This window comes from Chiloscyllium plagiosum, unplaced genomic scaffold, assembly GCF_037043375.1.
Source record: "Chiloscyllium plagiosum isolate Xiang-an unplaced genomic scaffold, Cpla_swu_hap1 HiC_scaffold_1, whole genome shotgun sequence".
Classification (NCBI taxonomy): Eukaryota; Metazoa; Chordata; class Chondrichthyes; order Orectolobiformes; family Hemiscylliidae; genus Chiloscyllium; species Chiloscyllium plagiosum.
The window spans coordinates 132,210,831-132,236,329 of record NW_028270139.1 but is presented as its reverse complement, the minus strand read 5'-3'; the positions used below and the strand labels follow the sequence as shown (position 1 = coordinate 132,236,329).

Sequence of the window (25,499 nt, the reverse complement as noted above, 5' to 3'; positions counted from 1 at the left end):
AACCTTGTCTGTGCCTTTTGGATGAAGGATAGAAAAGGTTTCACTAAACCAAATAATATTTCAAAGATGTGCTGTAACCCAAATCCGTCTCTCACTCATCACATTCTTAGGAGGTTTATTGACATTCAAAAGGTCACAAATGTTTTTAATTGACACCAGAGGGGGAAATTTTCCTTTGAATAATGAAATTGTAAATCCATTGACAAGGGAACTCAAAGATGGTCTTCTACTCACATTGCTTCACCTTAAAAAGACACACGAAGTATTTTTTTTAAATCAGGTGTACAATTTTATTTTTCCACTTGAACATAAACTCCTCTATTTAAAAAAACACATTCTTCTTGGTTTCAGCACCCATAAGAACACCAATTTTGTGTTATTTAAATTTTGGCGTTTTTTTCATCTTATTTGCATTTATATTAAGCAAAGTGCATCTTTATTTGTCTGGTTTACACATTGCACAATACATAAATAATGCTATAAAACGTCTTCATATTTACAAGTAATATAATATATTTATATATAACATAAAATACACTTTTTTCTTTTATTAAATCTCATTACTTTTCATTGAAAGCGCCTCTGCTGAATCCGAGTCCTTTAATAACACCACTCCTATCGGTTATTGAGGAACACCTCCAGCCAGCAAGGGCAGCTGGTTATGAATTGTCTCGTGTAGCATTGGCCCCAGCCTTTTACAAAACTAATTTGGACGCTGAATCCAGACCATGGTTCGTGCGTGAAATCATGGTCGTTGGGTCTTTGCAAGGTGTAAGACTTCTCGTAATCGAAAGCCTTGATGGAATAGCCTGGGAACACTTTGTGAACAAGTAACGTCCTGGAGTCTGGGTTGTCCAGTGTGACTGACTTGATGAAGATCGGGTAGTTGCTGCGGTTGTAGACCCACACCCCGTCCGGCTCCTTACTCAGCTGGATGCCGTAGCCGATTTTGCTCCGGACTTTGGTCACCAGCTGGCTCTTGTTGTCCGAGTTTAACTGTCCCAGGCAGAATCCATTCCCGTGAGGTAGATCGTAAAAGATATCGAGGGAGGCTTCTTGGACAGTGTACAGGCGCCCCACTCGAGTCCGCTCCTCCCAGTATGCAACAACACACCAGTGCGACCGACTTCCCAGCTCCTGACTTATTCGGGAATCTATTGGAGGAAATATGGAGAAAGAAACTTTAGCAAGGTAATAAAATGACAGAAGGATTTGCTGGTTATGTTCAGGATAATAATCTGAATTTCAGTACATTCATATCAGGGCTATATTTACTAAATTACCATAGTGACTACATTCCAAAATACTTCAGTGGCTGCAAAAGGATGTTGGAACATCATGAGATTAAAAAAGGCACTACATAAATGCATATCTTCCCTTCAGCTTCAATTTCTTCTCACTGCCAAAGACAACAATATAGTGGCTGCTCTTCCACAATTCAGTGGATGCTCAAAATGTTTACAAAACCATTGTTTTTTACAACATTATGAACAGCTCAGACGGAAACGCAGAGGCAGGAAGAGCAATGTTAAATATTAAATATTTTATATATGTCAGGATTTTTCAATGTAACTAGTAGTTTTATATGACACACACACACACAGACACAGGCAGAGCTTAGCAAAGTGAGAAAGTCCTCCTATTAACCAGTGGCCTTGACAATCCAGTAATGTTTCCTTTTAATAGATGTGGTTAGGTTACTGTCATCACTGATGTATGAATGTACTAATCTCTACCAGTGTGTACTCGTATAGCAAAAGGGAAAAAAACACAAACATGGAAATGACAGCAACATAGAACCACACACACACCCAAAGCCAGATAGCAACAAAGACACGCTTCAGCAATGTGAAGCCACACATGGATCCCAAACGCCAATAGGATCCAAAACCCCTGATCGGCTTAAAAGATATCAAGAGGAGTACTCTACCATTTGAATGGCTGCAACCCCACCCCCCACACCGCGCCTCACCCCACAGAAATGTAACTGTCGATCACTTCTGCCCCTTTTCCCCAGGAGAGTCCTGCTTCAGGGAATTTGGATATCCAATAGTCCCAGAGCCCCACAAAAATGCCTGCCATTCAGGGTTACCGGGTTGGAGAGGGGAGGGGAGAGCAAGGATTAAGAGAGTGAGGAGGATAACGTTAGGGGAGGAGACACAGAAACAGGAATCCCCTCATCTCCCCAACACTACGCAGTGCAGCTAAAGCTGCAGATGTCCAACATGGCTTCCTTCCACTCAGGGAGAAACAGAAAGGAGGTTGGGATTGAGTAATATTTCGTTGTCCACGTAAGAGCCCCCAAGAGGCTCAAGAGTGGATGGGCCACCAATAGGGTGAGGGCAGTCAGGCACAAGCACAGCTATAGGTGAGCAGCTAAAACCAGAAGCATATGATGCTGAGGATTCAACATTATATACACCTCTCCCACTTGGACTTCCCAACTTTTCGCAAAAGCAGAGCTGGCCATGTACCCTCTCTCACATGGCTCAAACTCTTGCACAGCTAGCTTCCCACGTGTTAAATTTAGACAGCTACAAACTCAGGGTGTGAACAAAATGCTGATACTATCTATGGCAACCTCCAGGCATGAATTTCCCTCTGGGAATGGGAGGCAGGAGCTGGGACCATTTCCAAGTCCACTACATGTCCCTTGGAGGAAACAGGCATTTATCAGGATTTCCATTGAGCACCCTTTTAAATTCTCATGGTACCAGGTTTCCTGCCTATTTAAGGCCACCAGTCGGGACCTTGAAATTGGGCAGCCAATTAGAGGCTGAGAAGCTGCTGTAGTCAGTAAGAAGCTAAGTGTACATCACAACAAGATGGTGCCCTGTCACTGAATGTGATAAAACATAAATTAAAAGATGATTCTTGCAGCCAGGTGACCACTACGAAGGATGATCCCTTCACTGGTTGGCCTTTGGCTGCTCCTTTACCCAGCAAGAAAGGGAGGACTCTTGGGCCGACTGCAGTGGTGTCTCCAAACCCTCTACCGCCTTTGTGTCTGCCTGCCAATTCCTGGCACTGAAACCATTCCCTGTCCATGCAGACTAGTCGTTTCTCTTTACTTTACCCAGAAGTGCTATTACACATAACTGAGTGACCTTCCCACCACTAAAATCACTGTGTCAGCTTTTTTGCATCATTAGGGATGCCTGTTAGGGAGAAAAGCAAACCGTCAAAGGTGAGGGGGCGAAGGGGTTGGGTAGGGACAGCAGGAAGATGGAATTGGAGGGGGAAATAAAGCACTATACTCCCCACAGTGCTCACCTCGCCCTCTAAAGGCATCAAAAGCATTGATGGACATGCAGAGTAATTTCAGTCAGTTTCTATTAATTGTCCTTTACAAGGTTTTTACAAAGCCCAATCAGCCTTGCATCATAGAGGGTGCTGGAAATCCTGCAGGCCCCAAGCATGCTTTTGGGAAAATGGTTGACATTATGAATGGTCAAAGAAATCAATAATTTGAGTCCTGTCCAATTCTTTCTCCCACCCTCACCAGGGCCTGAAGTTCCAGCTCACAATTTCGATGGGCCCACCTTGAAGCAGCCCTGCTAACACACAGCAACATAATTTGGGTTATGTTTACTTGGCTACTGGCAGGTTAACTTTCATCAACTCCCCCCGTACAGAACCAGCAAAGCAGGTCAAGCTAGGAGCTGTGCTGTACAAACATCTCTCCAAACAAAAGACAGTGACCGTGGGTCTATTAAAAAAGATTGTGTGGATGGTGATTTTTAAACCAGGGGGAGGTTGGACGCACAGTCCTGGTTTTGATGTACAAAAACAGTCTGGGATTTTTTTTTGTTTAAATTAACATGGCATTTTAGTTTAAGTTGGCTGTTTTGGGAAAGTGGGCATGCCAGAGAGAACTCACAACAGCAGAGGTAGTAACACGCCTTTAACTAACCAAAAACCTAGTCTGAATTATTAACGTCAAAACAGGGCAGACACATGAACATAAATGTTTTATGAATGTCTGGTTTATTTACAGTTTTGACTCAAGTTTTTTCTTCTGTATCTTTGGTTAATCCAACAGCCCACAGCACTGTCTCTAAATGGATGTCTCTGTGTGTTTGACACGTTGTGCATTTATTTGGCTCCATCCTAGCAGCAGGAGCTAGTCAGCAGGCAACTTTGTTGGCTTGCTCAGATTCCATGAGGCTAGAATGAGGAAGTGTTTTCCCACTCCCCGTAAACTGTACCCTTTCACCCATCGATCCCCCCATCTCAGCTGCTCCCCACCACTTACCCCACCCAACCCTTACAGTGCCCCTCATAACCCTCTCTAGCTCAGCCATGTCCAACTGAAATACTGGCAGTGATCAAAGAGCAGGAAAAGGGAAAAAAAAGAAAGAATCTGTGTCAAATTACTTCAAAAGTCTCCTTCAAAAAACACTCCATAAAACATGCACTGAAATCAGTGGGGCTCTTTTCACCACCCAACCTCCGCACCCCCCACCCCCCAGTCCTCTACATTGCCCCTCAGCACACAAAACAGGAATACATTCATCTCCGAAATGAAACAAGAGAGAAAAGAAAAACAAGGACAAAAATAATCTTAACAAACACCGGGAACTTTATTCCACTCCTGAGACCTGACTGTAACCACCCGTCGCGCCAAAGAAAATCCCAGATTGGCCAGGGCGGTTTTCCTTTCATCTTCACAGCCCTGCAAACCGCCCAGTAATTTTCAGGGAGACGTCAGTGCAGCCAGTTCAGAGATTCCATTATTTGGTCGTCCCAGATGAACTGAGCTCTGGTTCTTAAAGTGGCAGTCCAAACCACCCTGTGTGCTGGATTGTAAAAATAACTCCCGCTCTCTCTCCTCCTGCTGTGGTAGGAGTCTGAGGTTTAAACTCTTCAGCAGACACTTCAGAGCAGCAGAGTTCCGCATAATTACTATTTCAATTCTCACTCAGAGGGAAGCTGAGACACAAAGGGATGAGCCAAGTTAGATCGTAGCCCAGTAAATCCCAGGCAGTGGGCCCCACTTTGATTCACCTCCTGTCCCCTTCTCTCACATGGGGGAGGATTAAAAAAAAAACAGCCCCCCCCTCCGTATCTCTTTTAACAGTAATCCACACCCTCACCTTCCTGAATTCCTCAGCCCCGCAGTCTTGGGATTGGTTTAGAATCAGTACTTTACACTAAAGTACTATACTTGGGCGGCATGACGGCACAGTGGTTAGCACTGCTGCCTCACAGCGCCAGAGACCCGGGTTCATTTCCCGCCTCAGGCGACTGACTGTGTGGAGTTTGCACATTCTCCCCGTGTCTGCGTGGGTTTCCTCCGGGTGCTCCGGTTTCCTCCCACAGTCCAAAGATGTGCAGGTCAGGTGAATTGGCCATGATAAATTGTCCGTAGCGTTAGGTAAGGGGTAAATGTAGGGGTATGGGTGGGTTACGCTTCGGCAGGTCGGTGTGGACTTGTTGGGCCGAAGGGCCTGTTTCCACACTGTAATGTAATCTAATCTAAACTAAAGGATATATGCAGCATTCTGATACTAACCAGGCTCACACTGACACAGTGGCCCAAGCAAGCTTTCTGTACTGTTGGGAGTTTAGATTGAGAGTAGACTTTATTGAAACACACAAGGTTCTTAGGGTACTTGACAGGGTAGATGCGGAGAGATTTTTTTTCCCCCTGTGTGGGTGTGTTAGGACAACAGGGTATTATTTCAGAATAAGGGGTCGCACATTTAAAACACAGATGAGGAAGAATTTCTACCCTGAGCATAGTGAATCTGTGGAAATCTTTACCACAAACAGCTACCCAGACTGGGCCATTAAGTATCTTCAAGGGGAGTTAGTATCTTCTGTGTGGGAATCAAGGGTTATAGGGACAAGGTAAGAAAGTGGAATTGTGGATTATCAGACCAGCCTTGATCTTAATGAATAGCAGAAAACATTTGATGGGCTGAATGGCCTACTCCTGCTTCTTGTCTTACAGATCATAGCTGAGTGTAAATCAGTAACTTTCAGAGAAGGGAGCAAATAGATGTCTATATTCTGGCGGGTAGGTATAGGACAGATATTAGGGGTAAGTTCTTTACTCAGCGAGTCGTGAGTTCATGGAATGCCCTGCCAGTAGCAGTGATGGACTCTCCCTCTTTATGGGCATTTAAGCGGGCATTGGATAGGCATATGGAGGATAGTGGGCTAGTGTAGTTTAGGTGGGCTTGGATCGGCGCAACATCGAGGGCCAAAGGGCCTGTACTGCGCTGTATTCTTCTATGTTCTATGTTCTATGAGTCATAGAGTCAGAGATGCACAGCACGGAAGCAGACCTTTTGGTCCAACTCGTCCATGCTGACTAGATATCCCAACCTAATCTAGTCCCATTTGCCAGCACTTGGCCCACATCCCTCTAAACCCTTCCTATTCATATACCCATCCAGATTCATATTAAATGCTGTAATTATACCAGTCTCCACCACTTCCTCTGGCAGCTCATTCCATACACGCACCACCCTGTGTGAAAATGTTGCACCTTAGTGCCTTTTAAATCTTTCCTCTCTCACCCTAAACCTATGCCCTCTAGTTCTGGACTCCCCGACCCCAGGGAAAAGACCTTGCCTATTTATCCTATCCATGCCCCTCATGATTTTATAAACCTCTTTAAAGGTCACCCCTCAGCCTCCAACGCTCCAGGGAAAACAGCCCCAGCCTGTTCAGCCTCTCCCTATAGCTCAAATCCTCCAACACTGGCAACATCCTTGTAAATCTTTTCTGAACCCATTCAAGCTTCTCAACATCATTCTGATAGGAAGGAGACTAGGATTCCACGCAATATTTCAAAAGTGGCCTAAGTAATGTCCTGTACAGCTGCAACATGACCTCCCAACTCCTATACTCAATACTCTGACCAATAAAGGAAAGCATACCAAACACCTTCTTCACTATCCTATCTATCTGCGACTCAACTTTCAAGGAGCTACGAACCTGCACTCCAAGATCTCTTTGTTTAGCAACACTCCCGAAGACCTTACCATTAAGTGTATAAGTCCTGCTAAGATTTGCTTTTCCAAAATGCAGCACCTCACATTTATCTAAATTAAATTCCATCTGCCACTTCTCAGCCCATTGGCCCATCTGATCAAGATCCCATTGTAATCTGAAGTGACCTTCTTTGCTGTCTATGACACCTCCAATTTTGGTGTCATCTGCAAACTTACTAACTATACCTCTTGTGCTCACATCCAAATCATTTACATAAGTGATGAAAACCAGTGGACCCAGCACTGATCCTTGTGGCATACCACTGGTCACAGGTCTCCAGTCTGAAAAACAACCCTCCACCACCAGCCTCTGTCTTCTATCTTTGAGCCAGTTGTGTATCTAAATGGCTAGTTCTTGCTGTATTCTATGAGATCTTACCTTGCTAAATCAGTCTCCCACGGGGAACCTTGTTGAATGCCTTACTGAAGTCTATACAGATCACATCTACCGCTCTGGCCTCATCAATCCTCTTTGTTACTTCTTCAAAAAACTCAATCAAGTTCATGGGACATGATTTCCTGCAGACAAAGCCGTGCTGACTATCACTTTAAGGCAAACGAACAAGGATCTATTTGAGCGAGTTCTCAAGCAAGACCCTGTGGAGTATATTTTAATGATTGGGAGATAGGGTTGGTACTGGTCAGCCAACACCAGCCCAATCCTGACACCAGGTGGGCATATTGCACTGTACCACACCATACCACTTGGCACCTGGCCTCCCTTGTTCCATAACATAACTGTAAATGGAGCATTTTGGTCCCACTTCAATTAGACTACTGGGTAAAAGTGGGAACAGTCTCGCAGAATGGAAACTGTGGAGGGAGGAGAGGACAGAGCATGCTTAGCTTATTTCGCAGTGCCAAAGGTCTGGTCAACAGCTTGCTTCAAACTTAAAACAGCAAGATATTTTATTTCTATTGACTCTGACCTGCTTCATGGGACCTGCTAATATTATCAGGTAACATATAAAGCTGGGAGGGGTTGGTGGGGGTTGCTTGCACTTTGTAAAGCACTATCAATAAAAGAGAGGAACCACACAAAGGTCATTCTGCATGCCTGGCTGCGAGAGCCCGCTCATTCATTCCAAGAGCTGGGGGCTGGAGCTGGAACAATAAAACAAGGGGAAAGAAAGCAGGCACTGCTCCTTTTGTCTGCAAGAGCCTGTCTACAGTGAATGAGGCAGACAGCTGATTGCTGCTTCCTGCTCACATTCTTTATCCATAGGCGTATGCTACTCATCAGCCATGCAAATTACAGAGTGCAACTCTGTCTTCAGGGCAACTGCTGCACACACTTCACTCAAGTAAGTTAAACCCTTAAAGGGAGGGCGGGGGATTTACAGTTTGAGACAATTTATTTCCAGACAGAGTGTAATTGTCTTAGGAGTCTTCTTGTCCCATTTTTTTCCCTTATATTATATGGTAAATATGGATAATTATTTTATGCAATTAAAGATATAGGCATAAATTTAGTGAAGGGGCCATCCATAATTTTCATGCAAATACATTTTGCACACTTTAAAATTATTGTGCCGAAGATGACAATTATACCTGACTACTTATCTAATAGAAACTGACAGTGAACAAAATAAATAAAATGCTCTCACACGTTTCAGCCAGGAAACAGCTCTTGATCACGCTGTAGCAGAGAAAGACAGAGCTGTGTGAATGATGTATAAGCAAGATCAGGCAGCCCTGTAGTGCTCTTAATAGTCAAGTTGCCTACTAAATAATCAACGTTTAACAGTTCAAAGGTTAAGAAATGGCCCCTTTAGGACATGGCACTGGGGGCAACCAGCATTGCACTGCGTGACAGTGCCAACTGAGAGTGAGGAAGGGTGGTACCAGATTAAGAGGAAAGTAAGATGTAAATATTTTGAATACATTTCTTTTATCACTAACTATTATGTTCTATGTTACAGGATATTTGTCTGCAGCTGTCAGTTCTACCATCATGGTATTAACCCAGCCCTGTTATATAAAAGGCTCTCAGACAAATACCTTCAGCCTCTTTGGCAAGGGTGTTCCATTGCTCTTTAGAGCTAACAGATTAACTGAGATGTATTCCTGTTAAGCATTTGAACCTAGAAATTACTGTTGCCGATATTAGCATCTGAACAGTGTGACTAAATAGAACTCCCACCTCCTCCCCAACTTTAACTCAGGCAACAATCCATTAATTTGAAATGGGCTAAAGCCTTCATTAAAATACCAGACAACTATTGCTAACTGAGACAGGGCAGGAGGCAAGATTAAACATTTTAAATCCTCTGCTGTTGCCAACAAAATGGCAAAAGGTATTGAGATGGGTGGCAGGGTGCACGACTGCTGCTCCCATTACAGACTTATGGCAAAGACAAAATCATTTGTTTTTCGTAAAAATAAATGTTGTATTAGAAATGTAATAATGCTAACATCACTGCATTCCAAAGCAGTTCATGGTATGGTAAACACTTGGGAGATGTGAAGAGGTCTTACATAAACCTTCACTTAGTTACAGAAGTGCAACAGACAAGAAAACTCAAAGAACAGTTTTCACTGGGCTGGGAAGGCAGAGATACAGTTATGGAACCGAACCTTATATATAAAAGAACAATTGGCTTTCTATCACATGGTAATGAAGCCTTCACACGAGGGATTGTGATACCATAACCCAGCTTGATTCAACTACATGTGAAAAACATATTCAATACCTCTCTCCAATTCATACATGATTGTTTAAAATCATAACCAAGCATGGAGATGGGAAAAGCTTTTCTGCCAAGTTTCAATGACTGAATCCATTGATAAGTCTCAAGCATGTAAAATATTAAAGGGGAGGGGCAATGAAAAATAAATAACCAACGTATGATTTTTTTTTAAAAAACATCTTCTACAGCCAAATATTATTGCGTTCCGTGAGAGTAGATGAGGTAATTGAAATAGACCGAAGAGAAGTCACACCGAAAGGGAAAAGACTGGTAATCATTTCAGTTTTGAGCAAGCGATCATTTTAGTGCTCACTGGTTTTAACTGAACATCTATGTTAGCACCCGCTTTGTAACCAGTTCAAGGCCTTCAGTAGAACGGATTCTTCCTTATTTGGGAATGTGTGTCTGCAGCTAGTGTTCTTGGTGGTAGCTTTTTGTCTTTTCCAAGATTTTACACCTAGCTAACTCGCTGGGTATCATAAAATGCCAGTACACTCTCCACAACAGCAAAAGGCCAATTGCATAATTTTAGATGATATTTAACCAATAGAAATCAACATTTCTCTGTATATTAACATGACAAAAACATTTATTTTACCAATAGTTGTCTGGTACTAGAGAATTTAGGATTACCGAAAAAAGTATATGTTTTGGTGAAGCTTTTCATCTTGAACTCAGAGATGGAGCGATACAAAGTAAAGAGAAAATAACATTTACACTACATGAGAAGAGAGTGTGGAGTGTTTGGCATGTACCTTGATAAAGGTGTTACCATAGAGTATGGTGTTTGCCACTAACAGGACATTACCATCAAGCCAAAAAGGTGTTCTGTCTATTCACACAAATGAGCAATTTGTCGTTTGAATTTGGTGTGGTGTCCGGTATGTTGGCCATATGTTCCAAAAACTGGTGGATTGTATTAAACAAACAACATATCCCTTCGGCCAACCAGCCCACCCTTGCAAAACTCACATAGTGTCCAACATTAGATGACTGGTCAACGTGCGCTGCATATTCCAGACTCTACAGTTGATTATCTTGACAATTGATTTAGGATTGTCAGTTGGGTTTGTGTGCACTGGAAGCTACACGTATTAATACAAAGGGCTCTTTCCTTTGCCAACAGAAGGAACATGCATACTCACTGTGCCTGTTTCAATCTAACAAAATAGGTGGCAGCAATTTTCAGGTTCATTTCTCAGGGCAATGACTTGACAAATCTGAATCAAACTGTCTTGCTTAAAATTTAAGCAAAGTTTGGCAGTTAACTGTCATTACTTGTTAACTGGTGCATTCGCCATGGGAACACGTCCACCAATCAGGGTCCAGCTGCAAAACAATCAGCATTCTCCTCTCATACGAATGCTGTTTTACCATTACTGTGGTGGTATTTGCTATTAGCTCTTTGCTGGTTGTGGAAGTTTTCCGCAAGTCTTTCTTCTATAATACTTCATTTTTTATACTGGAGACCCAATTCTACAATGTAATCTGTAAGCCCAACCCCTCACTCCTGTCCCAACCGAAGTTCCTTTTGTTAGGGATGATATAATTCAGTCAATGGGTTTTCACTAATATCAACAGCCCAACTCTCTGAAAATGGCACTGTGGCTTATATAGATCGATGTACAATTCTATTAAAAGCACTTCTCCTGATAAATTATATGCAGTTTACAATAGAAGTAGGGTATAAAACGTTTCATAAACAGTATAAAATCTGTGATTTGTGTGCTGTTATCATAGCTGAAGTGAACATTGCATAAATATATCGCATACCCAGCGTCACACTTTTATTGAAAACTGTTGTGGTTGTAAAGGCCAGGAAATTCTGTAAATTCCAAATTCTCCTTTTCCCCATCCTCCCCCCACCTCCCATTCCCTGCCCCTTCAAACTTTCCAACCATTGGCCAACCTTACAATTTTTAACAACCTGCAGACTGTGTCCCCGTGGCATCCAAAGGGGAAAACAACACCATCCGGCAGACTGGAGACAGACAGCAGCCTGGAGAAGTTAATGATTACTTCTGTCTGGCTTTATAATCAAATCATTTCTATTCCTGATCACAAGGCTTTTCTTCCCAGACGTACCACATAGACAGAGGGAGGTTGCTGCTCGTGATACAGATCACCCACTGCTGGCATTCTCCTACTTTTAAAAAGGGTGTTAATTTGCAAACAAATTAGTCAGTCAATCTCCAACCCCACTGCCAGATCCCCACCCACCCCACCCCCAATCCACCCCCGCTGTATACACTCTCTGAGCTATTCTGACCCAAATAGCAGATTGCGAAGTAAGAACAGACAACTGTCTGTACTGTACAAGCTGAAATGAAAGCTCAGCAGGTCAGTCTGAAGGACGAAAGCACAGCTTTATTCTCCCTCAGTCTGGCTGGAGCCTCCCCTACTGCTTTTTGATCATTATTTCAATGACTCTCCAATCCTTAAAAAATGCAGATGTGATTTATCAAAATTAGAAATTTGGGATAAATAAGACGTTCGGTCAAATTCATTTCAAACAAGTTAATTGACATTATATAATGTTTTCAACATTATTCAGCCAATGGATTCATTACATATTTTCCACTTTCGCAAAAGGGTTCAAGCACCAGGGACACCAGTTAAAAATTAAAAGATCCAGAACTAAGAAATAAAGATCTTCTGTTTATCTGAAACCTTGTTATATCCCTCAGGACATTTCGCCGTGCTTCCCATTGGACTGTTTTTTGATAGTGCTGGCTGCATTGTTCGTTCAGTAAAATGTGACAGAAAGTTTTCATACTGCCAAGTCGTACAAGCAGCTGAACAAGTTTAGATGTTTTTGGAAGTGCAGAAGGGTATGCAAGTGGAATCTTTATATTCAAGATTGCAGAATAAGCTACCAGCAAATCGGACAGTAGAGCAATTCAAAGGGCAATGTGGTGAGCTCTTGGAGAGAAGTTTCTGGTGGGAAGGTGGGAAGGTGAGATGAATCCATGTCAAAGCAGCTACCAGACCAGTTGCTCCGCCCCTCAGGTATCCACCTCTATCTCAACATCCCATTTCAGATCCTTTCGTTGAATTTAAATTCTCCTGCTTCTCAGTGTATAAAGTCTATCAGGGAACTTTTCACCATGTCCCCTGTAGGTAAAAACAATGACTGCAGATGCTGGAAACCAGAGTCTAGGTTAGAATGGTGCTGAAAAAACATTCCTTGGATGCTGCCTGAACTGCTGTGCTTTTCCAGCACCACTCTAATCTAGACCATGTCCCCTGTGCCAATTCTGCCCCGAAACCAAAAAAGGAATCACTGGTTTGTGCCACACAATCTTTAGAATGTTTCCACAACTACACTGAACTTCTTCTCCGGCTGAGCACTGAGCTCAGCAGATCCACCAATCGTACATACTGATCCATCCTACACAGGACGTGTCACAGCACACCTTTCAATTAATAATCTCAGTAACTAAATTCCAAATTAACAACCACTTCACACACCTTCCTGCCTCCCTCTTTCCTCTTACAGATTCCTGGTCTAGATCTTTAGGACCTGGTTCCACTGTCATTGAGATTGAGGGGCTGCTGTCACAGTTGTGCATCAGAATATCATCGACACACCACCGTACACTTGATCTGCTCCTTGGTTTATAGCTCAGGTCTGATTTCCCACGCCTCAGCCAGTACAACAAGAGGATCATGCCAGAGGCTTCAAAACTGAGCTAGGCCCAGAACACACCACTCTTTCCTGCACTTCAAGAAAAGGCCACTCATCAGGCCATCACATCCTTACAAGAGTTTAACTGATTGAAATCTGAAGGCAACTAACTGATTGAGTTTATCCAATCTTTCATCTCAAGAATTCCTAACCATATGTCACTTTCCAACTGGAGAAGTCTTCAGTTGCTATTCCTCTGAAGGTTTCAATTGACTTTTCATGACTCTCTGAATTACTGCAGGGGATGCTGGGATATATTCTATTTTCCCTTCTGTTACTGAGGTAGTGTATGTGATCTGTCTGAACCCATTCGTAGACAACATTGGGAGTCTAAGCAGGGCAAGAAATATATCCTCCCCAAAATCAAACCTCCCCATCGAGACCTTGTTCAGTCTACTTGACAAAATGCCAGCTGTTTCCTTGCCATTAACTCAAAGTAAATGATGACATTAATGACAGCACCCCACCCACCAGAAATTTAACCAGCAGCAGACGAGAGGAACACAATGCGTGACTCAGGCTGAGTGTTTTGGCTCGTCTGAAACCGGAATAGCATCAGCCTTGTAGGATGTTAGTATGTCAATGTAATCTAATTGAGGAAATCGCAAAGAAACCTGAAAAGAAAGAGAGTGCAAACGAGGAATAGAGAAGTGTATTATGTAACTGGTTCATTCTTGTGTACACCAACAGGACTCAGATATATTTTAGAAAATTTAAATGGTGTGCAGAACCGAACCAACAATATTAAACCCCATCAGGAAAAATCAACTATGTGTTTTCATTTCAGTGTCTGGTAAATGAATTCAGAAAAGGGAAGGGCAGCAGTCCTAGCAGAAGAGTACTTCTATTGATAAAATCTAAGAAGCTGAGAGGAACGTGTCATGATGACTGCAATACTTTTCACAACCCCAAGCAGAAGTTCAAGGTCGATGCACAGAAGAGCTACGCCAGTCTCCAGAACACAAAATTGATAAAGGTTTCCTGCACTTACTAACACAAATGACAGGCTCCAGGGTGGGGGCTCAGGGTTCTGCGCGCAGCAACACTTTAGCCCAGTGAAGTGGCCAGCTTGCTGTTCTATTATTGTAGTACTAGCGTACCTAAGAAGCAATCACCATTGGTGATCACAGTGTATAAGGGCCCTGACAATTGAACTCAGGGTCCAAGAACTGGCACTGGGCCTTTTAAGATCATGTAGGTGAGAACAGTGCAGCAGCACACAGCGGGCATGTTGTGCATTGGCAGCTAGTTTTACACTACACCAATTTTCCAATGACTTGTAAAATATTGCCAAGGTTTTAAATATTGAACAAAGTGAAAGCCACTGTGGAACTACGCAACAAGTCTCCAAACATAGAGTTTGACCTGTCGTTCTCTGAACCTCAGTGGTCAGCCATAGCGAATAATCAGCCATTCTGTACTACTGATTTATGATTAATTTCAACCTCCGAATCTCAACACAGGACCATTAAACAAGGCTTTTGTCACTTCAAATGACAAAGCAACAAGAAATATTCAGTAATTACTGAAACCCTTGCACAAGATCTGACAGATATTATAGGATGTAACAAGTTACGTGACAATCAGGTATGACTGTGTGGAGTCAAGCACGCCCGTGATGTCAATTTCCCCTCCTGCTCTTTTCCAGGAGTAATCGCATCAGAGCAGTGGCAGAGCAAGCAGACGAATTCCTTCCAAAATATCCTGCACAGCAAGGGGACCCCTTAACTCTTCTTATGCTGCCACAAGCCTTCAAAACCCCAAAGGCAGATTTTCATAACATTGTGCCCCACTCTCCTCACTATAACCATTTCCAAAACACAAAGGTCATTGGAGACCCATTTGGCACATCTTTGCTGCTTTTACACAGTGCCCAGGATTCCCAGAGTGGTTCCCCACGACCAGGGCGCATGAACCAGCCCGATATATTTGCAACTGAGTAAAGTGGAAAAGAGGCCAGTGTTTGGGGGCTGGCGGTAGGGAAGATTCCTGGCCTTCTGACCTATTTCCTGTTTATATAAGGCCAAGACTGCCCAGACAGAATGCTGGCACTTGAATTTTCCATCAGGATCGTGTTCGGATCGGAGGCCCTGAGGCTGTCTAGCTGCACACCAAAGGATAAAAACAATTACATAAAGAGGCACACAACCAGGTATGCAGCTGCTGAGCTTTCCCAGCCCACAGTTATTATCCATTTTCCTCCCCTCTTTGCTGATGCTATACTAAACCAAAGTGCAAGTCTGTGTCAAGGATGAATTAGAGCTATGTTAATGGCTTGAAATACCAACATTTACCAGGGCCAGTACCAGTTCTAGATAAAGGCCAATAAAATCTTTTGGCAAAAAAAGCAACGTCTGGGAAGCCAACTGGGAAGCAAAAAGGAGAAATGAAGGTCCCCTTCACAACCTCCCCCATAAACATTCCAATAACAGAGCAGGAGCAACTCAGAATTCCAGGCCACAGCATTTCACAGCTATTTCATAAAGGTAGTGACTTTATGAATAATTATTTCAAAACCATTCAAAGATACTGCATTGAAATATTATTTATAAAATAAATATCATTTGCCCCTCACCACCTAACCATTCATAAGCAGTTGACACATCATTGATTTTCCTTGCTTAAACTGATACTTCTTCCTTTAAACTAATTGTTTTTCTGCTCAGCATGCTATAACTTGCCTATATCGGAGCCAGTTTTGACAATTCAACCCCCAGTGCTCTCCACACTTACTGCCATTTGCAACTTCAGCTCAACAACAAAAGAAAACAATAATTAAAAGCAAATTGTTGTCCGCAACATCCGGAATTAACAAATTATTGATAACTAACATGTCCAAACTTCAAGAAGTGCTCCAGGCAAGCTTAAACCTTTCATCATTGTTCCACATCACTCAACTTGTTCTAATTTGTTGGGAGACACATTCCTTGCAAACTTTCGCTTATGATTTACATACAGATACAATTCAGGTAACAATGTTACAGGATAGTGGAATTTTGCTTAACTGTACATCAAAGCAATACAAACGAGTCATATACAAAAGGTTTAAATAAATTTTAGTACGTAGTTTTCAAGAGAAAAAGTGCTCCTTACATAACTCACTGGACTTCTACCCCTAAACTAGTTGAGATCCTGTGCCATTGCTAATGACAAGTCAGACAAAAGTGTGTTTTCTAAGGAGGGCAGTAACACCCAATGTAGTTTTGTTACTAAGGTGGGGCTGTTTTTGAGATGTGCTATCTCTCTTTAAGGCCAAAAAGGCTGATTGCTGTAAATGCTAAGGTCAATTAAAGGTTTACTGTTGATGACGTCTGCAAGTTGGCAAATGCTTGTACATTCCCAGCTCCAGGCCAGAAGAAAGCAGTTAGAAAGGATGGCATTTCTTATTGCCTATTTAAATCAATTCCACACAATTGGAATGGGACAATAGGCTAAAAGCAGCACTCGTACGTTTCAGAGTCAAACAAACTCTTTCAGAGGACCCAAAAATTGCATGATTTACAAAAAAACACAAACTCAAGAACAGAAATTGCTGAAAAAACTCAGGTCTGGCAGCACCTGTGCAGAGAAAAAGCAGAGTTAATGTTTTGGGTCCAGAGACCCTTCTTCAGAATTGCATGTTTTATGCTGCTTGAGTATTAACAGGAGCGTAGTTCTATAGTGAGTCGGGGTTTGTTATGATTGGTGTGGGTGAGAAATTCTAACTTAAAAAGGAGAATGCCCTTTTTGTCTCTAATTATTAATGAATCACAGGAGCACCTAATTTTGAAACTTCTGATGCTCTGAAATCATCAATTACAATACTTTGACTTGAGTAAGTTCTTACATCAGTTACAGTTTTATTTTACATCACAACTACTGTTCTCCCTCATGAAGGCAGTTGGGTTTCTGTAATGTTTACAAAACTTTCATTTCAATATTACAGAAAGAAAAAAAGTCAACTGAGATATTGAACAGTACACTTTAACATATTTTCAGGATTTCAAAATACCACTGACTTCCCTCCGACAATCTATAATGGCTTTGAAAACCCAAACCAGGCCTCAGCAAACCACAAATTTCAGACACGATTTTTCTCAACAGGAGTATAGCCCTTTGCCCCATAGTTGTAAAATATTAGGATTGGGGATTAATTCAACAAAACAAACTTTCTGTTCAAGCAGAATAATAATTTATTTGGGAGCAGGAGTACGACAAAGTGGTCCAAGCAAAGGTGTAATTCCTTTGCTAGTTTGTGAGATGAGATTGGGTGGAGCCCAGTATGCAAAGCCCAGAGGACTGGGACCAAACCCAAGTGCAAATCAAAACCAGCTCTTCAGCCAAGAGCTTCCTTGGCTTCACAGCAGGGAAGGAAACTGGGAAAGGAATGAAATATCCATAAACAAGAAGCAGACGACCACATCCCTCTGGGTAATGATCAAGGCCGTATTTAAATTAAAGAGAAACGTTACCATCCTACCAACAGGAGAAGAAAATATTAAATAAATAGAACACAGTACTCTCATTGTCTGTCTTCCCCTCTTCAATTCTGCCTTGTAAAGGTCTCTAGTCAGTCCCGTCCTGTGTACATTGAATAAGAACACATATTAACCAGTTCATCTCAGTGTTGTTTTTCAGAACTCCACAGGGCCTCAATGTGGACTGCCTGCAAACCAAAGCCAATCTTTGGGATTTGGCCGTCAAGGTTAGGTGCCATTTCCTCTGGGGCAACCTGATTTCCTGCCTGTCGCCAAGCGATAGGAATGTGCGAGAGGCAGAAATGTGCCTTGCTCTGATTTATAAAATATTTTAAATAGTTAGTGAGTGTGAGTCAAATTAGTTGACTCACACTCTGCTGAAAAGAGCTTGTGTGGACATTGGGTTTGGCTGTGAGGCCTCACACAGTCAAATTTCCACTAATATTCACAATCTAGGTGTACACATGAAGAACAGTCACATGGGAAAAAGAGCTAGTTAGCAGAGGAAGTATATCGTGGTAGTGCGAGAAAAGAGGGCAGAAAAATGAAAAAGATTGCATTCAAGCCAATTATATATGCAAATTAGGGAGAAGCAGGGAATATTCTATTTTGTTAACTGCACAGTTAAGAGCTTGATAACAAAGTTGTCATTAAAACCTAGGCTCAAAGAAATTACGAATTACTTATTGAAAGATTGTCATCATGTTTGGACAAAGAAGAACCTTCTGGCAACACTAGTTACTCTGACAACACCTCCTCTTCAGCTGATAGGAAGTGGTAACTGATAGATTTAGAACCAGAACTTACTGAATGTATTGGTACCAACGTGCGACAGGAAAATTCACATTTCAAGTAGTTAACAGCTTTTAATATTGCACAACATAGATTTTGTGTGATGCATTATGTTAATGCAATACCAACAGCAGTGAATAGACCTGTCGTCAACAGTACCACAGCTATAAGAAGATCTCACTGCTTGAAAGGGTGTAGTGCCAGGAAATCACATTTAACATTTCAGAAATACTTAGAAGAACACTTGAAATGCCAAAGCATACAAGGCTACAGGCCAAGTGCTGGAAATTGGGTTAAGCAAAGTTAGGTGTTTGATGACCAGTAAGGATATGATGGACCAAAGGGCCTATCTTGGTGCTATAAAACTCCATGCCTCTATGAATCTAAGCGAAAAAAATCTGCCGAACACTTGGCAATAATGAGCAGGTTGAAATATTTTGTCGTTATCTCTCTCTTGTTCCTCCTGCCCTGAAGTGGATCACTCCAATAGGTTACAGGTCCTCACCAAGTGGTCTCTCCCTTTCTATATGCAAGTCAGTCCAGCAGCAACTTTTGCAGACAATTTTGATTGCTTTGCAGAAGGAGCCATTTTGATCTCATTTAAAGGGGTTGCTTCTTTCATTTCCCAGTTCACACAACAATTGTGAATTGTCTCACCCCCACTGCCAAGGTAATTGAGTTAACTAACTATGCACGGGTTTGGGACTTTCTGGTTTGGGCCAGTATCTTTACTTACTAGATCTTCAGAGAGCAGAAATAACAGAAATAATCAGTGCTTTAATAGAGGTCCCCTACAGTGGTGATTATACATAATCCCCTTCTCCTCAATCTAAATGGGGGTAAAACTGAGCTCCTACTTGGATTAAACCAACTGCCAGGAAAAAATTATGATCTGGGGATAACCTGAGAGTTAGATGTTTCGCTCAGAAGGTAAGAAATACACACACACACATGCAAGAGGAAATATCTCTATGACAGCAGGCAGGCAGCCAAGTCAGTGCCTGTGGGTCATTCAATCCTGACTCCAGAGTGATGCCAGTGTTAGTACGAGGTTTCAGTACTCTTTCTTACAGCAGAACGCAAAAGGTCAGTACAAGACGGCACCAGCAGGTATTCCATGTCCTCTCAGTGGAAGGCAATGTGACATGCAGCTGATAAGACCCTCTGGCGTCCCCTTACTCTTCCGCAAATAGTCCTGAATCAAGAGGTCAGCCTCTACATGTGACCAAGGCCTCAGCCAAAGGCAGAAAGCCAAGGGGGTCACCCTATCAACTGCTACAGCAACAGGACTTCTGTTGGCTACAAGTTCAGCACAACGCTAAAAAATGTCCTTGCTTGTCACATGCCTCACTTGACCTTTCTGCCACTTGGCAATGGCCTGTGGTCAAGGAAGACAGAAGGGTAGACATGCCCTCTCACAATCTGAGTTAATAATAAAAAAAATGTTTTGTAAGAATACTGCATTTCCTTGGCAAGTTCCAGACAAGTTGGCAGCAATATCCAGAACAAACAATAAGATAGCAAACTGTGCCTGCAGTGACTGCTTAAAGGGGACATGTTAAGCTAACAAATATCCCATAACACTAAACATTGTGAAATGCTGATGTATGTGCACTTTCTGATGTCTATCAAATCATTCACTGCTGCTACATATTTACTGGTCACTTCCAGAAAAAGTTGGATTTTCTTCTGGCCTGCTCCATCTCTGCTGTTGTAATATTGTTGGAAGCGGGATTGTGGATGAAGAGAGAGAGAGAGAGAGAGAGAGAGAGAGAGAGAGAGAGAGAGGGGGGGGAGAAATAATGGTGGGAGGGGTCCACTGGGCATGCAGTTGCAATGGGGACAGCTCTGAGGAAGCTCCAGCCCAATTTAAGCAAAGCTCCCCTGACACGCGATGACATGAATTGTTCTCTAATGCTCATAAATCCAGCACACAGTACTGCCCACTCAAACTGCTGCTGGGGAATGTTACAGTCTCTGAAGAAACCAATAAGGATTTAAAGCAAAATTTGAGCTTTCAGTTATGAGCTGAAAGAGGGACACACAGCAAGATTTCACATTCTGAAATTCTTCCTGTAGCAAATGAGTAAACGATAGGAATATGATGAACCAAACACTATTATCTTTTCGTAGGCAACTGATACTGGAAGCTAACTAACAGGATTTGTCACCATTCAATTTTAATGACAATCAGAACCCCAGTTTTTACCTTATTTGGTCTTGTAAACATTCACTTCTCCTGGAACCAATTAAAAAGTGTTTTGCATTTCCAAAGGGTTTTACTTCTGTTCATTTTTTCTTTCCCAATAATATCTATCATTGTAAGAGCTTTCTAGGGATTCTCTCTTAGTTTCAGTTAACTGAGGCTTTCAACCTTGTTTTAGCTCCTCACAAATTTGGTTTTTAAACTGAGCGTTAGCTTCCCTTTGCACTGTGAATGATACAGTTAGTGTTTTCTCTGCTTATGGTGCAGCTCCACTTAACATTTATTTTTGCTCTCTCTCTCCCAAATGGCTACAGATCACACAAAATCAGAACATTGCAACTGCCCTTCTATCTATGATACCTCTGGGTTTATAAGGAAATCTATAATCAGATCTCAAAATGGCTTCCTCTATCCCCTCTTCCCCATGGCAATAGAAAACACACCAGCCATGAATTCAAGTAGAAATGTCAATCAACTGTCACTAATCCCCACAGATTTAGAAACAGAGGGACAGATTCCAGGTCAACAATTGATAATACTATTTGAGTTTTAGGTAGACCAACTGTCATCATCCGAAGATATTAACAGTTTACATCTTTATTTCAATAATACAACATGACTCTCCCTTTAATGTGTAATAATCAAACCAATGAGGTTTACAAACAAGCAAACACTAGCTTAGGTCACATGAATTGTCACTTAACCTACACTTAATATTCTTGGTCTAATGATCATTTAAACTGAAAGTGTATTAGTACTAGCCTTCTTAACATGTAGAAATATCAGTTAACTCATCTCTTCGGGGACAGGTTGTGAGGTTACTACTGTTTTTAGTAGCTTTGTGCCAGTGAGATGGAAAAGCAGTAGTGATCCTCATCATTGTTGTATTGACCAGTCCTGGAAATGTGTACGTATAGGGTGAGGACAGGACCTTGCTCATTTGTCTTGTCCTTCAATCCTCTTCCATTCATGTCATAGCTCAGGCAGGAAGAATGACCTCTTCTCTGAGGTACAAGTAGCCTGCTGGCATCCATGAAAGGAAGCTCCCAAATTAACATTGAAAAGTGAGGAGGAAGTCAGAAAATCAAATCATTTAGGCCATGATGTGAAACTTCTAAACAATGCATTTCTCTTTTAATTTCACGGGAATCCAGCCATTGCAAAACCTATTGATTCCTACGATATAAATAGGATTTCAAGGGTCGGAGATAGGCGAAGGTTTGATTCGAAAAGTCTCCCAGGCCGCAGCTGAGAGTTCAATCTCAACTCAAACACTGCCTCTGGATAGGTTATGGAATTGAACACTAGTTACAGCAGCATTCTGTGGTTCTTGTGAGGTGGATTTGGTGGGATTGCGGGGGAATGAATGGTGTTTGAAAAAAAGCAACAAGGCTTGCCCACACAAAGGTGACTCTAAGCTGGAGCAAGGAGGAGGTATATCTTACTCCCCCTTTAAAAAGTAGGTATCGAGGCTATGTTAATTTATGGGAAAAATCTATAGTGTGAACTATTTTTCAATTTACGTATTTTTCTTGAAACATGAGCCTTTTTTGGGCCTCTTCAAATGTCAGACCCCTGCCCTCCTTACCACATCCTGCTGCTGCAAAGAGAGTACAAAAAAGTCCCACCCTGTCTGTAGTAGATGGGAACTAGGGTGGGAGGGGCAGGAGAGGAGGGGATGTGGGTGCGGGGCTTTTCAGGGGTGGTGGGGGGAAACGTTAAAGACTAATAACTACAGGCAGACAGTGCCAAATCCTAGTCTCCACACTTTACTAGCCGACTGCATTTTTGTTCTAGTCATGTGATGTGATGTGTGAGAGGCTAGTTGCAAGGCTCTCCCAGTCTGGCAGACAGCCTAGAGAGCAATAAAGGCATTTCATAGCTGAGTTAACCCTTCAGTAACTTCATTCAGTCTCCTTTCTGTTAAGCATTGAACCTAACACCAATAAAAATAAGCATATAGTCAAAAGGACTAAATTCACAGCAAATGGAGGGGCACGGTTTTTTATACATTTAAAGCTAAGCTCTCTTTTACCATGTTCTTTCAGAAGATACTCAAACCCATATATTTACTTCTCTAATGCCCCATGCATTTTAGTATCACACAGCAAGTCTATAAAGTCAGCCCACATTGCATCTATTTAAACCATAGCAGAGGGGCGATACAGGGTCTTGAGACATAGTCCCTTTACCTGACAAGTACAATACAAATGAACTATTGCAGATTTATATTATGATTGTGTCTTGTCTCTACTTTCCCTCCCCCAGCCCCAGCAGAACCCAGTTGATTGAAGTGTTTGTGAGGGAAACTTCCAGTTACTTGCACCCAATCTGCAGTATTCACCCATCAAGTCTTCTCTTTCAACTTTTTATACATTTATTCAAATGGTACAGGTGTCGCTGGCTACGCCAACATTTAGAGCCTTTGCCTGATTCCATTTGAGGAAATGGAATCTTCTTGAACTGTTACAGTTCATCTGCTGTAGCTACGCCAGATACAGCAACAGTGACAGTGAAGTAAAAATAATGTAGTTGCAAGTGAGAATGTTGAATTTCTTGGAAAGAAATTTGTTGGTGGTGGTATCTTCTACTCATGAACGTCTAGGTGGTAGAGATGGGTTTATGACAGAGATGCTGGTCCATGCATCCTTGGTGATTTGTTGCAGTGCATCTTGTAGATGATATACATTGCAGCTACTGAGCATCACTGGTGAAGGGAAAGAATGTTAAATGTGGTCAGTGGGGTACCAGAGGGGAATTACTTGCTACAGGAATCCCAGGTTCTGACCTACTCTTGTAAACACAAGAGTGTTTATACGGCTGATCCAGTTCTGTTTCTGATAAATACAGTGGAAACTCGATTATCCGATCAAGATGGGCGGGCACTATTTCGTTCAGATAATCGATTAAATATCTTTCCACTGGGGCTTGGAGTTTTTAAAGTCTACTCCCCGTTCAGGAGACTGCAGCAGCACACAGGGCGCAAGCCCCCGCCCCCAACCCCGTGCAACACTGTCTCCCGCCCCAACCCCCTTCAAATGACCCCAACACTGCTCTGCCCCCCACCCAGCACTGCCCCCCAACCCGGTCCAACACCGCCCCCCCCCCTTCCCCAACACTGGCCCCAACCCCGTCCAACCCCTCCCATCGTCCCCAACACCTCCCTCTGTCCCCAACCCCGTTTAACCCTCCCCCACACTCGAAACCTCCCTCTGCCCCCAACCCCGTTCAACCCCTCTCCCCCGCCCCCCAGCACAAAGCACCAGCCTCTACCCCCTCTCCGGGGCATTTGTTGCCTTTGTGGGGTAAGTCTCCAAATAGCACACAGATACAGCCACACACACAACATTTTACTGCAAATTTTTGACAGGTTCCATCCTTGCCTTGCACAGGACAATGTTGGAGGGATTATTCCTGGGAAGCGGTGGGGGGGGGGTTGGGGAGACACGGAGTTAGGGTACACCCCCCTGTAGATCTCCAGGGAAAGTGTGGGGAGAGAGAGAAAGGGCGGACAGACAGGTCATTTGGAGACGGTGCCTGTGTAATCACTGTAAACAAAAGACGCAATGACTGTTGGAAACACCTCTTTGATGTAATGTTTCTATCAGGAGATCTCCTTCGGATAGTCCGATTTTTGGATAATTGGTATTCGGATAATCGAGGTTCCCCTGTAGTAATTCCCAGAATGTTGACGATTGGGGGAATTTTGCAATAATTGATGTCATTGTAGTCAATGGGCAGAAAGATCTGGGTGTCCTAATGAATGTCTAACAAATGGTTAGTATGCAAGTGTGGTAGGAATTTTAAAAGTTGTAATTTATCATATATTTTGAGAGGAACTGAATACAAAAGTAGACGGTTATGCTTTAGTTATACAGGCCATTGGTGCGACAACATCTGCAATGTTGTGTCCAGTAATAGTCTCCTTCAGGAAATATATAAATACATTGAAAGCAATTCAGAGAAGGTTTACCAGACCGATACATGGAATGAACAGCTTTTGTTATATGGAAAATTTGGGCAGCTCAGGCTTGTATTTGGAGGAGCTTGGAATCGGATTATGGCTGATCCAATTGTAATCTCCAGTCCCCATACCCTGAGGGATATGGTGAATATTGAAAGGATATATTTTCCTCATGAGAGAATCTGGAAATCAGAGATCACTTATTTAAAACAGAGATGAGGTGACATTTTCTGTCAGAGGGTCATAAGTTTTTGGAACTATCATCCTGAAATGGTGGAAGCAGAGTCCTTGAATAGTTTTAAGGGTTGGTAAACAAGGATGAAAGGTTATGAGGGGTAGGCAGGAGTGTGGACTGGAGATTAGAGTTGGATCGGCCACGATCCTGTTGAAAGGTGGAGATGTCTTGAGGGGCCAAATGGCCCATTCGTGCTCCTTGTTTGCAAGTTTGATAACAGTTAAATTTTTTCTTATCAGTGATGGTCATTGCCTGGCATGTATCTGGCCCAAATGTTACTTGCCAGCCTGGATATTGTCCGGCTCTTGTTACATTTGAACATGGACTGCTTCAGAATCAGGTGAGTTCCTAATGGTGCTGAACTCTGCAGTCATCAATATATATCCCCACTTCTGACCTTATTGAGGGTAGAAGGAAGGTCTTGATGAAGCAGCTGAAGATGGTTGGGCCTAGGACACTATCC

The 25,499-nt window shown here is 42.6% G+C and overlaps 1 protein-coding gene across 1 annotated transcript in view; it reads right to left on the bottom strand.

The window, feature by feature from the left end:
• Positions 1-250: 250 nt before the first annotated feature.
• The window catches only part of smad7 (SMAD family member 7), a 42,637-nt gene continuing 17,388 nt past the window's right edge, over positions 251-25,499 (bottom strand). The window contains exon 4 of the mRNA XM_043718074.2: positions 251-1,154. Coding sequence (XP_043574009.1) covers positions 616-1,154 — 539 coding nt within the window. The 3' untranslated portion in view covers positions 251-615. The remainder of the gene's footprint in view (positions 1,155-25,499) is intronic.